General features: G+C 39.9%; 1 protein-coding gene across 1 annotated transcript in view; it reads left to right on the forward strand.

Moving 5' to 3' along the window:
- LOC147032202 (kinesin-like protein KIF26B) overlaps positions 1-13440 on the forward strand; it is a 244239-nt gene that overhangs the window by 110401 nt on the left and 120398 nt on the right. Inside the window, exon 3 of the mRNA XM_085850516.1 lies at positions 4678-4864. Coding sequence (XP_085706642.1) covers positions 4678-4864 — 187 coding nt within the window. The remainder of the gene's footprint in view (positions 1-4677; positions 4865-13440) is intronic.

Genomic DNA, 13440 nt, shown 5'->3' on the forward strand with positions numbered 1-13440 from the left:
CCGCACGCCGGCGGGCGCGAATTCGCAACAATATATAAAGTTGAAAGTGTGTCTGTCTGTGTGTCTGTGTGTGTGTTTCTCTGTGACCTATGCACGCGAAAAGTACTGGACTGATCCTCACCAAACTTCACATGCTGACAGAACATGTACCCGGGAGTGTCCCGATGTCATAGAATTGTACTTACGACTTCCGGTTTCCGAATTATGACGTCATCACCTGATTTCGTAACGTTAATTTTTCAAGTTCAGCTGATTGACATGGGGCCAACGCCATTTGCAATAGAATGAAAAAATAATGCTGCAGTCAATTGAAGACAATGACTTCCGACTTCCCGGTTTCCGAATTATGACGTCATCACCTGATTGCGTAACCTTAATTTTTCAAGTTCAGCCGATTGACATGGGACCAACGGAATTTTCTCGAGAATGAGAATTAATTAAGTCACAAATGATGACATGAAACCAGCTTCACATTGTTGAGGCATTATTGTTTTTTTATCTGATGCGGCAATAAATCTTAACATTTCTGAACTCGAGTCTTCTGCATATAAAACATGGCAGGGAAAATATAATATTATAGTGGTGATGAAAAAAAAATAATAATGGTGGCAGCCTCTACAATTTTACAACTAACTGTGACATATACTCCTTCAGACCCTCCGTCATCCACGGGATTCCTGTGCGGAGCACGGGTATCCCTGCTAGTGTTATTATATTTATGCCTATTTTACCCCAAGGGGTCCCTGGATTACACACCCACAAAATGGTTGTGATTGGTTCAGCCGTTTTTGCGGTACCTGGGAACAGACAGACGGACAGACGGTGAATTATAGTAAGATTATGTCATAATATTCTGAGTGATTATAAATAGCTACTGTATATCTTATTCTTATAAATAACTACTGTATATGAGGGCTTTCATCATATTTTTGACATTGACCTATTTCTATGGTCATGACCTAATTGTGGACATTTTAACATTTTCCACCATAACTTGACAAACGGTTGTCCAATCAGAATGAACTTGTCATCACTAGATAGCCAAGAGCAAGGCACATGTATGTTTAATTTACATCATAACACCACGGGTTAAAGGTCAAGGGCTTAGACCCCCTAGGAGGACTGAACCAACATATAGGTTTTTCCCACTTTTTCTGTTAATGTCCGAGCTATATCTCACATCTGGCTGGGACTTTCAGATTGAAATTTTGCAACAATAATGCAAATAAAAAATTTTCGGCTATGACGTTTTTTGACCTTGACCTAATTTTAAGATCATAACCCAATTATAGACATTTTAACAGTTTTCACCATAACTTGTCTACGGTTTCTCTGATTGTAATGACATTTCCCTCCTTAGAAAACCTCGAGTAAGGTGCATTTATGCTTTTTATTTTATTATTATTATTTTTTTTTACATCATACCCATCAAGTTAAAGGTAAAGGTCAAATGGCGGTCAGGCAAAAATTATTTTTTGTCATCGCTAAATTTTGCCATTGCGGAATCTCAAAGACCGTTTCCAAGATGAGCTTGCATCATAATGGTGTACCTGCACTGAACTTGTGCACCTGATGTATTTGATTAGTGTCCTTGACTTAATTTTTTTCAGATTGTGACAAAATTAACAAAAATCACTTTTGGGATCAAAACTTGAATGGTTTTTTTGGATAGATTTTAATCGGGGTTTCATTTTCTTACTTTACACTCTATCCATAAATGTTGAAAGTCAAGGTCATATGGTGGTCCGAACAAAATATGCCATCGTTGGATTGTGGGCCAAGGGGTAAGCCAGGTGAGACGTACCATTGGTGATTTCTTTGTGATTGCAGACATCTCGTTCTTGTGATATTATTATTATTATTATTATTATTATTATTATTATTATAGCATAGTTGGAACTGAAGTTCATATGGAGACAAGGCTAATTTTATATTGACAGTGAATATCACACATGGTAATTAAAGCAAAGAAAATGGCCACTTGATCCATTTTAACTGTGCCATATTCACATTCAAGAGTTTCCACATTCTGCATAAAGTTCGAATGAAACGGCTAACCATGAGCATGGACTTCACATCACGTAATGACACACAATGGCATTTTCAATGATATCATGTAATTTTTAATATCCACAACCTAAAGGCAGACAGGACATTCAGCTTTGTCTCCATTTGAAGAACATTGTGGTTGGAAATGCAAACCCAACATCAGGCAGTGTCTCAGAACAAGTTAATTTATCTCTTTGTTTGCTTCTGAACAATTTCATTGTGATTCCAAGTCAGTCTATTTGCACTCACTGGCAAACATTCTAACAAGTGACTTCGCCTGCAATGCTCAACGGTACAATAGGTTCAATATTTGAATAATAAAGTGGCCTTCAATGAAGGATTCAACACTCATGACCGACTTCTTTTGATTGATTCTTTACTTTAATTGTTTCCTTTTATTGCTTCTCTTTTCCAAAGTCGTCTTTTCTCAGAAACAGAAGAAGAAATTCAATACCAGTATAATATACTTTTGGGAATTCAGTAGGGAATGCTCATAATACAGTGAGGCTGGCCATGGCGTTTACGATGAAACAGCATTGAGACCGCAACGTGATAAGCTCTCTTCCTTCATTCCTGTTTCATTTGTGATTGCTTGTCTGGTTGTCTAGTGTTCATATAATTGGCTGATTACCTATTTGTATAATCAGTGTACAGTTATGTTGCTGAGGTTTATTTATATTGGTTTATATATTCTCCATCCTTTGTAGATTTGTTGTACTTTTCGTTTTTTTTTTGTCCTTCGTTTCATTCTTTGCATTCATGATCTAAGGCTGCTGGTGGTGGTGGTAGTTGTTGCATATAAATCACATGCAGGACAAAGACATTAGTTGACTCAGTGGTGCTTTTACGTTTATTCCAAGGACAGGAGCAAACAATGGACAGATCAACATAGTACTTGGAATTTCAACCTGAGATCTCAATATCATGAGTCATGGGTGTGGATGGAAATGCTAAACAACGTTAATGGTACAGGACTTTCCTTGCTTCTCCCATCCCTGGACTTGCCTTCCAGAAGCCGTTCGTTACCACTCTTCCCTCCAGGGATTCAAGCGGGCAGAGCACTGCCACCTCGTGTCATCCCCTTTCCTGACCCATTATCTTTATTACCTCCATTAACCCTTCCGTACCCAACCCTCTTACTTGCCGATTGCAGTGTTTCCTTCCCTTGACTTTCTTCCTTTCTTGCTTGTTTATTCTTTTGCTGGTTCTGCCCAATTATTATCCTGCTACCCTTCTATCAATTTAACCTTGCTCTTCCATGAGCCTCACTTCCATGAGAGAAAAAAGACCAATCTGCAGCACTTTCAAAGTTTTCTTTCATAAACATACTATTAGAACCCTTTTGGATGTTGTCGTTTGTTTTTTTTTCTTCCTTTTTTTGTTTGTTTGTTTTTTATCCCTTTTTGTTCAACAATGTTTTGTCTATGATTTTTTTTGGTCGAGGAATTGAAAGGGTGGGAAAATAGGGTAAAGGAGGAATAATAGGAGGAGGAAGTAGAGTCAAGTACATTGGGGGGAAAGGGTGGGCCCAACAAAAGAGCAAAAACTGGTGTTGCTCTTTATGAATTCGTAATATGTCAATGGAATTTTAGACAATATATCTCATATTTTGACTGAGTGCATTATTTGGATCTGCTGGATTGTTTTGCAATGACGCTGACGTGCAGGGCTAGTTTTCTCACTTCACAGACAGGTCGGTGACCTCTCCTCCAGTCTAGCTCTCTCTGCTCTCCCAGGTCCAACCCTCCCAATCTGTTCCAGGGTGCACATGTTCTTTCAGTAGCTTCCTCTTGGTTAAACTCCAAAAATAAGTACAGGCTTGCTGCACATCTCATCAATTTTGTTCCTCTTTTCCTCCATTTGTAGAGCCACATTTGGCAACATCAATCGCACTCTTCCTACCAGAGCTTCGAACAAGTGGTGCGCCACCATCTCATGTCACTCCCCCACCCGCATCCATACTCGTGATCTTTTCTACCCACATTAAATCTACCTAATCTAACTCTCTGACTTGCAGGTTACTGTGTATCCCTCCCTCCCCTCTGCCCTCCTTTCCTTTTCTTTCATTCCCTCACTTGTTTTGTCCAACAGTGGCCCCACTGCCCCCACTCTCAATACACTACGTTTTTACCTTTAGGTTTTGCATGCAAAAAAAGGCCATTATCGAAATGTAAGTACTGTATATTTATTTTAAAAGTTTAAAAATCTGTTCAGCCTTCTTAGAGGAATTAATTGAAACTCTATTATGGCCAAGTCGTTCAGCACTCTTATACCTAAATGGGAACTGAATATCAAACTCTATAAGTTGAAATGTAAACATTTTGTAGGAGGGTGGAGAGAGGGAGGGCAGTACCACATTGCTATATCGTGTTCATCCACCCTTACAAAAAAAAAAATGCAAAGAAAAAAAAAAAAGGCCAAAAATATTTTCTTCCTCAATCACATACCCCTTCTACTTCATCTTCTCAAGTGGTTGTTTGTCATACTGCCCTGTGAAAATCTCTCTAGCCCCTTGCCCTTGTATAAAACAAACACTATAATTGGTGTGGCCTGGTCCTTTCCTCTCCCCCACCACACCCCTCACTACCCATACCATCAACCTTCTCTGACACAATCTCACCCCTACAGGGCAGCACAAAAGCTGAACCTGACAAACAGGATACGAAAAAAACGAGCTTCGCCATCAAGGGCGTTGCACGATCCACCACGTTTTCCGACCGATTTTGCTGGAGCTTTACGTTGCTCTCCTCCGCCGGCTCCACCTTGCTTATTGCGGTCTGCTGGAAAAGCTCGTGATAATCCTGGAACTGGGAAGGTGAGTTTGGTTTGCAGCTGACAAAAGGCAACTCATCTGTCACGTGTGCCAGTAATTCAGCACACGATGGGTGTCTTGACACCATTTCGTTTCACCAAATCGACATTTAGTACTGATATAGTTGTTAATACAAAGTATGAGAAAAAGTCACAATAAATGATCACTTACAACAACATTTGCAAAATAGCAGCTTCAACATTGATATTGGAAAGAAGAGCAGCATTTAGTGGAAATTACTGCTTTAACGAACAATTTTCAGTTTGATGGAATCGACATTGAAATGTGTGTTTATTTTTTTAATTTTCAAAAATCTGTTGAGCCTTCTTCGAGTAATTTATTGAAACTCTGTTATAGCCAAGTCGTTCAGCATTCTTATGCCTAAATGGGAACTGCATATCAAACTGTATAAAGTGAAATGTAAACATTTTGGAGGGAGGAGGGAGGACACATTGCTATATCATGCTCATGCACCCTGAATGCTAAGGAGCACCCTTGATGTTACACCTGGTGTGAGATAATCAAAACTTGCATAAGATTTGTTGATGATATTCCCTCTAGTCAGGCATGTGCTGGAAATTAAGGAAGCGTGTGCTGTCTCTTTCTGAAAAATGACCTCTTGAGCCCAGGTGTCCTGCGAAGGATACTCCATTTCAAATTCCTATGCTCGGTTTCATGAACTGATGTTATAGCTAACCTGATCATCCTTAACATTATTTTTGCACATTTCTATAAAAATGTATGCATTTTCAATGCATGTTCCTCCTGAAAAGGGAACATGAATTAAAACGTGCAAAAGAGCAAAATGTGTAGCCTATATCCTGGCACTGTTCGTGACCTTAAAGCTCAAAGCTGCTTGTTGCATTATGAGAACGATATATTAAGGGAAATTGCTGCATAGCCATGATTTAATGTGAGACCTCAGGCATTAACCATTTCCTTTCCTATGGTGAATAAGAGAGACTCAAATGTAAAAAAAACTGATGTGATGTCTGAAATATTCCTTGTGTCGTCATCAGTCTTTTTGACGGGAATGAAAAAAAAAATTAAATATAACATGAATGCAATATATATTTCATGTAGTCGATTATGAAGTGTACTTTCTGCATTTTTCATTCAGTTTGCTTGGTTTGCAATAAGGATTGTCTTCCATTTATTTATTTTGCGATGAGAATGGGAATCGATATCACAAATATCCTTCGACTTGTGAAAATGAATACGAGCTCACAACACAAATCTGATCAGGAAAATGCCATTTTTATATACCACTCTTGTGTAAGTCCAATTTAATAAGACCAAGATGAAAAAGCATAAATTAATGAAAACGGGGATTTTAAAATCCGAACAGTTTAATACAGCTTTCACCACACAGCCAATCATATCGTATCCCACGAGACCTTGACATGTATCTATCTGTTCAACATTGCTTTGAACACAGCACTCCTTGAAGATTTACTACTCAGAGCATAATCCTGCCATACCACGTACGTTCTCCTTTGTTTCCAAAAGTGGAGATTCTTCTTCTCGTTCTCCACCTCACATTTTGATAAAAGCAAAATGTTCAATATAATCAATGACCATCTTCATGAAATTTTGCACATTTTTGAGATTGTGCAGGACTTATGAACACAAAAGCTTCATAATATTGGACTGAAATAGACATTTTGCAAAAAAGTTATGTTCATGATGTTTGATGAAAATTTAAATATACATGTCCTCTTATAGACGAGTCAACCCAAAAGTTACTGTATGTAACCACAACTACGTAACACACATAGTACCACATGAAAGGGCATGGTATCATATGTGTGGTGTATCTTAAAAAGAAAAATGAGACAACATTGTCAATTGTCTGAAAATGTCAGAGTACAAGGGGTGGAGTTCAGCTTGGTGTAAGTTCAAGAGACAGATAAATCAATGCTACATCTACAAATGTGTTGTATGGGAGTGATCACAAAAGTTTTGTCATCTCCATCCATGTAATAGGCATAATTCCGCTCACAACTTCTATTCAAATACATTTATTTAAAAATAATCTCAATCCTCAATGCTTTCAAAGTGTCCTTCATGCTTTAGGAATGGCTGTGTTAACCTGTTTTGTGGATGCAAAAAGACCTTTCCCCAAGCTTGCTGAAGTTTTTTTTCGTTTTCTTTCGAAAATGTATTGGTGGATTTCTCATGTCTTTTTATTTTTGCAATACCATGAATTGTAATCATGAATTCGGATTGATGTCTTTTTTTCCTGAAACTTTCTGCCATGGGCTTGGAATGAGGTGCCATGATCTTTATTCTTGAAACAAAATAGATATTTTGGAAAACTTTATATTCCCCAAACATATCAGTAAATAATGAGAGAGTTCCTGTGGAATTTTGCTCCCACCTCCAGTCAGGCATGCTATCACCACTGAAAGTCCGAGACCGTTTACTTATTTTAAAAGCGAGATTCAAACTTTTTGGCTGACCTTCATAATACTCCAAACGTTTTTGAAATCTGTTTCCCCACTATAATTGTGATTAAGATGGTGTCTCAAATGCAAAAAGTTGAAACAAAACATTTTATATAATATTTTAACAAAGCTTTAAAGTGTGTGTGTGTGTGTGTGTGTGTGTGTGTGTGTGTGTGTGTGTGTGTGTGTGTGTGTGTGTGTGTGTGTGTGTGTGTGTGTGTGTGTGTGTGTGTGTGTGTGTGTGTGTGTGTGTGTCATTGATTGGTATCTACATATGCGGGTTTCATAATGTCGAATGAAGTACTTCCATGGATGGGCTCAAAGTATCCACCTTCCTTTCAGTAAGAGTTCATGATTCATGGACCAAGCTGTGAAGTTTTCTGTTCTCAAAGTTTTGTGCCGAGGGCTCTCTTCACGATTGTCGTTGAGTCCCGGACAGCTCCCAGCTGTAGTTCGTTTGTAATAATATTCCAGCGATGGTTTCTTGCTCACCTCTAAAGTAGTTCTGGGGAGCTTATGTGATGGTGTGTCGTCTGTCCGTCCGTCCACAAATACTTACAACTTCTTCTCAGAAACTACACATACGATTTCTATGAAATTTGACCACAATCTTCATCACCGGTGATGGCAAAAAACAACGGGGTCTGAAGCTTCATGACAACCTTCATCACCCATGACAAACCAAAGTTTTTTCATCACATTTAAAAATCTGGTTTAAGAGGGGTTGCCCCCAAAATATATATTTGCTTTCTTCTCCAAAACTACACACACAATTCCAATAAATCATAACCACCATCTTCACCATCCGTGATGTAAAGTTTGTTCACGACATTAAAAAAAAACTTGGGGTCTAGGAGAGTCTGTGGGGAGAGGGGGGTTGCCCCCCAAAATATGTCTTTGCTTTCTTTTCTGAAGCTGCACACACAATTCCAATGAAATTTGACCACAACCTTCATCACCCATGATGTATCAAGGCTTGTTCATGGTACTAACAAGCTCAAATGAGCTAAGATCTTCATCCTCTTAATGATGACGTCATAAAAACGAATATGACGTCATTGTGATGCATCAGGTTTGTGATAAATTATCTGTGCTAATGCCCGGCTTGATTCCCGCAAACAAAATTCAAATAGCTTGCCGAGTTTCGGAGATAATGGTATAGGCAATTTCCATTAGCAGCGATATTATGACGTCAACTTTTTTTCTCGGAAGAATTTCCAAAATCGGAGATGGTTACTGTCTGCGCAGAGTATTTTTACATATACATGCCAAGTTTCAGGAAGTTTCAATGAAAACTGTAGGTTGTGAAACAAAAAAGTCCATAAGAAGAAGATGAAGAACAACAATGTGAGTAAGAGTAAGAGATCCTCCATGAGGATGTAAAAAAATTAATCCATCGGTATTTACTTTCTTCTCCATTTTATATTTTGTGGGTCATCCATTCCTACCAGTGGTTGCCTGATTACACTGAACAACAAAAAATTTTTACTGGAGATGTGTAAAGTGATTTAGACTAATTTGGGTACGCTGATTTCAAAAATCATAACCGTTTTGCTGTATCACGTCAGGATTTTCAGTAACAGAAATATTCCCATTGCCTAGAAGTCAGGATTTCAATGAAATTTACAAAAATTCATTTATTCATTTATTTCATCATGAATGCTTCAAAATTATAGAAATTACAGAAAAACTCCACTAGAATGTAATTAAAAATGCTTTAGGCATTTGGCTTTGCGTTTGTGCTGCTCTGTGTCAGTTTCACGATGCAGGAACCAGCAGAAATCGCCCATCATGTTCGGGTTGTGCCGCCCTTGGTAACGCGTCTCCATGAGTGAAATCTCTTGGTGGAATCGCTCGCCGTGCTCGTCCGAGACTGCTCCCAAGTTGTCAGGGAAGAAGTTCAGGTGCTGGTGTAGGAAATGGATTTTCAGGGACATCCTGGAGCCAAGTTTCCTGAAGGACTCCAGCAGCTGCTGCACTATTTCTTCATAGTTGTCCGCGCGCTCGTTCCCAAAGAAGTTGTCCGTCACAGCTTTGAAGCTCCTCCACGCTGCCAGCTCTTTGGGGTTTAGAGTTGTCGGAAAAGTTTCGTCCTTCATAATCTGTCGGATTTGCGGTCCAACAAAGACACCAGCCTTGATCTTGGCCTCCGACAAGGTGTTGCCAAACTTTTCCTTGAGGTATAAAAACCCACGCCCATTCAGATCCATTGCCCGTACAAAACTTTTCATCAAGCTGAGCTTTATGTGGAGTGGTGGAAGGAAAACCTTGGCTGGGTCGACAAGGGCGACATGCTTCACGTTGTGTCGACCAGGTACATGCTCTTTTCGCTCTTCCCAATCTTTCTTCGTCCAGTGATTCTTGTTGTCTCTGCTATCCCAGAGACAAAGGAAGCACATGTATTTCGTGTAGCCTGACTGCAGCCCTAACAACAGCGCCACCACTTTCAAGTCTCCGCAGATGTGCCAGTTGAAGTCATTGTACTTGATGGAATCAAGCAGCTGCCGCATAGTCTCATAGGTCTCTGTCATGCCGAACGCGTGAGCCAGTGGGACTGATGGTTTCTCGTTGCCATTGTGGAGCAAAACAGCCTTCAAGCTGTTCTTCCCCGAGTCGATGAAGAGGCGCCAGTCTGCAGGATCGTGATCACACCCAAGTTCTTTCAACAGACCGTTGATGTCACTGCAGAATGTCATCGTGTCTTCCATCTCAAAGAACTCAGCCATGTCTCTGTGACGTGCTCTGAACAAGGATATCTTGGTGTTAGGTTCAAGTAGATTCCACTGCTGCAGCCTTGATCCAAGCCGCTCTGCCTTCGCCTTTGACAGCGAGAGATCTCTTACAAGATCATTTAAGTCTCCCTGGTTCAGAAGGTGTGATTCTTGAGTGTCGGGTTCAAAAGGTTCATCATCACCATCCTCTTCACCACTGCTTACAGCTATGTTCTGATCAGCTGGAGGTGTTGGAACGGGGTTCTCGTCATCATGAGGCACAGGTTTACGAGCAGAGACGCAGTCAGCGTACTTGATGTGACCTTTATTCTTCTTGTTGAAGCCGGCGATGCTTGTGCAGCAGAAATAACAATCATCATGATGATTCTGCAGCTCACGCCATATCATGGGCACCGCAAATGGCATGCTCGCGCGCTTGCCCACCAACCACTGAGTCAAGGTTGTGTGACAGCTTGTGCAGCAGATGTGTGGTGCCCAGCTCTGTTCTTGGTCCCCCACCTTACACCCGAAGTAGTGAAAGTAGGCGGCCTTCATTTTCACTGCTGTAGATATACTTCGCTGTTGATCTTTTTTGGTATACCGACCACAGACATAACAGAAGTTGTCAGGATGATTGGTACAGGAACGCCTACTCATCTTTATCTGAAAGAAAGAAATATAACACAAGTTAACAACAATTGTACGAAATAGACATGTTAAAGACATATGTAAATTTCATTGAAATCCTGACTTCTAGGCAATGGGAATATTTCTGTTCCTGAAAATCCTGACGTGATACAGCAAAACGGTTATGATTTTTGAAATCAGCGTACCCAAATTAGTCTTAATCACTTTACACATCTCCAGTAAAAAAAAAAATTTGAAATTTGTTGTTCAGTGTTATCTTATCCAGCCACTACCAGGTGAGTGCCCAGGGGTATTGCCCCTGTATTTAATATCTCTGTGAGGTTCTTTGTCATCATTTCCGTTGGTGCAGCTATTACTGGTACAACTTTGGCATTCTTCAGCTTCCAGGATCTTCTCACTTAATTCTTGAGGTCTTGGTGTTTGGTCATTTTCTTGATTTCTGCATCTTTTAGTCCAAAATCACAGGTATTAACATCTGAATCAAAGCCTTCTTCTCGTTTTTTTTGTACCGAAGTATGATATCTGGTCGCAATGCTTTGTTTTCGATATTCATGCTCGATGGGATCATTAGGTCATACGTGAGCGGTAGGTACTTCCATGTTTTCAGTGATTACTTTTGGTTCATGTTCCCACAAATTTTCTGGAACTGGGACATCAAAGTTTTTTGCAGATGTTCCCGCAGATTACTTTACAAACTCTTGTGTCGTTGTGTGTACAGCTGTTCTGACATGAGTTTGTTTGTGTGTGTGTGTGTGTGTGTGTGTGTGTGTGTGTGTGTGTGTGTGTGTGTGTGTGTGTGTGTGTGTGTGTGTTCAATCATTAAGCATAACCTGTCATTCTCTTTACAAACCACACCGGCACCCCTCACCTTTCTCTCTTCTTTTTTTTTCATTCTCTCTCTCTCACCCTCTCCTCGTATCCCTCCCTCCCATGGTATTGCAACATTTGGTAAGGCTTAGCTATCCCCACCACCCCTCCTCCCACCACCATCAACAAACTCTGTTGTGTCATTGTGAGTACAGCTGTTCTGACATGAGTTTGTTTTTTATGTGTGTGTGTTCAATCATTAAGCATAACCTATCATTCTCTTCACAAACTGCACCGGCACCCCTCACCTTTCTCTCTTCTTTTTTTTTTCATTCTCTCTCTCACCCTCTCCTCGCATCCCTCCCTCCCATGGTATTTCAACGTTTGGTAAGGCTTAGCTATCCCCACCACCCTTCCTCCAACCCCCTTCCTTGCTCTTCCCCCCTTCTTAGCTTCCCCTCACTCCTGCTCCTCTCTCTCCCCTCCCTCTCTCCTATCTTCCTCTCTCCCTCCCCTCCCTCTTTTCTAAACCCCCCTCCTTAATTCCCCCGTCAGCAAAGCGACAGATTGTATTTCCTCATATATATATATATATATATATATATATATATATATATATATATATATATATATATATATATATATATATATGCACATGTATATGTGTAGATATATGTATGTATAGATATATATGGATGTGGCATTTTTATTTTACTTTATCCACAACCTCTATGTAGACTGTACAGAAGCTGGCTTGGTGCACTCCATCTGATGCACTGCATATTCCAAGATATAGTACCCTATACTGACACCAGATCAGAATATAATACTAGTCCCTCATTATCAAGAACATAATTGTTGGTGATATCTTCACTAAATACGACATGTAAGCTCTTGTTAAATTTGTGGTGATACAAAAGAAGAATGCACATGAAAGCCATCAAAAATGTTCTTTTTACAATTCTACCTTATACTTGTCTGCATATGAAACCTGTTCAGTGATGGGTGTCATCCTTTCTTGGAGGCAAAATAGATGTGCACAATGGATCTTGTTCAGGTTATGCCTTCCACCAAATGATGATAACAGTGTCACTGTTAACAAACTGTTCAAGATCAGCAAATAATAATTCAAGAATGTGTGATCCAACTCTGTGGGGAATATTCAACTCTGGGAAAAATAAAGGTGATGTCAAAGTGAGTTCTGCATGTTCTCAATGAGGATCATCATTGAACTGGCTTACTCTGTGTCAGTGGCATCTTTGGGACGTTCATTAGGACAGAAACATTTTATTGGAACTCATCATTGCTGGAGACTAAATCTGGTGCGACAACTATGACTTAGAATTGAAGTTTCATTAACAGAGTGGGAAAGGCCGACTTCTCCGAGTCCAAAAAGGCCAAACATTAACAAGAAAGAACAAAGATACTTCACTTTTTGTATGATCAGTTTGGATCTTACTAAAGTGGGCAGTTCCACATGGTATAGCAGTGAACTGAAACACAGTGCACACTAAGCCTCCTGCTCTTCTGAAGGATGCCATCCTCCTCCATGACATGGTTGTAATGCATACAGAACACAATGTGTGCAGTGCTTTCGAGTCCTGAGAGTGAGAAATATCGCTTCCCCCCTCTATGTTCTCCAAATTTGAGTCCATGCAACTTCCACTTATTTTTCCAAATAAAAATGAGCTTACGAGAAGACTTTTTGCGTCTGTTGAAGACGGCCGTGCCCCTGCATTAAGGAAACTTCAGAAGGAAGACCTCTGTGATGTCATGAAAAGGTTGGTTGACTGCTGGATTAAGTGCATTCAAGAGGATGGAGATTACATGGAACAATTTGACAAAAATGAGGTTAATCAGGGTATGATGGTATTGGTGAATCACTGGATCATTTTCCCTCTTGTTCAATTGACTTGGTTGCTTTTTTTGCCTGTTGAGATTTTCTGCTGTTATTTGTGAGAACGGA

Source organism: Eptatretus burgeri, chromosome 2 (assembly GCF_056783735.1).
Source record: "Eptatretus burgeri isolate ZD-2024b chromosome 2, Ebu_testis_v1, whole genome shotgun sequence".
Classification (NCBI taxonomy): domain Eukaryota; kingdom Metazoa; phylum Chordata; class Myxini; order Myxiniformes; family Myxinidae; genus Eptatretus; species Eptatretus burgeri.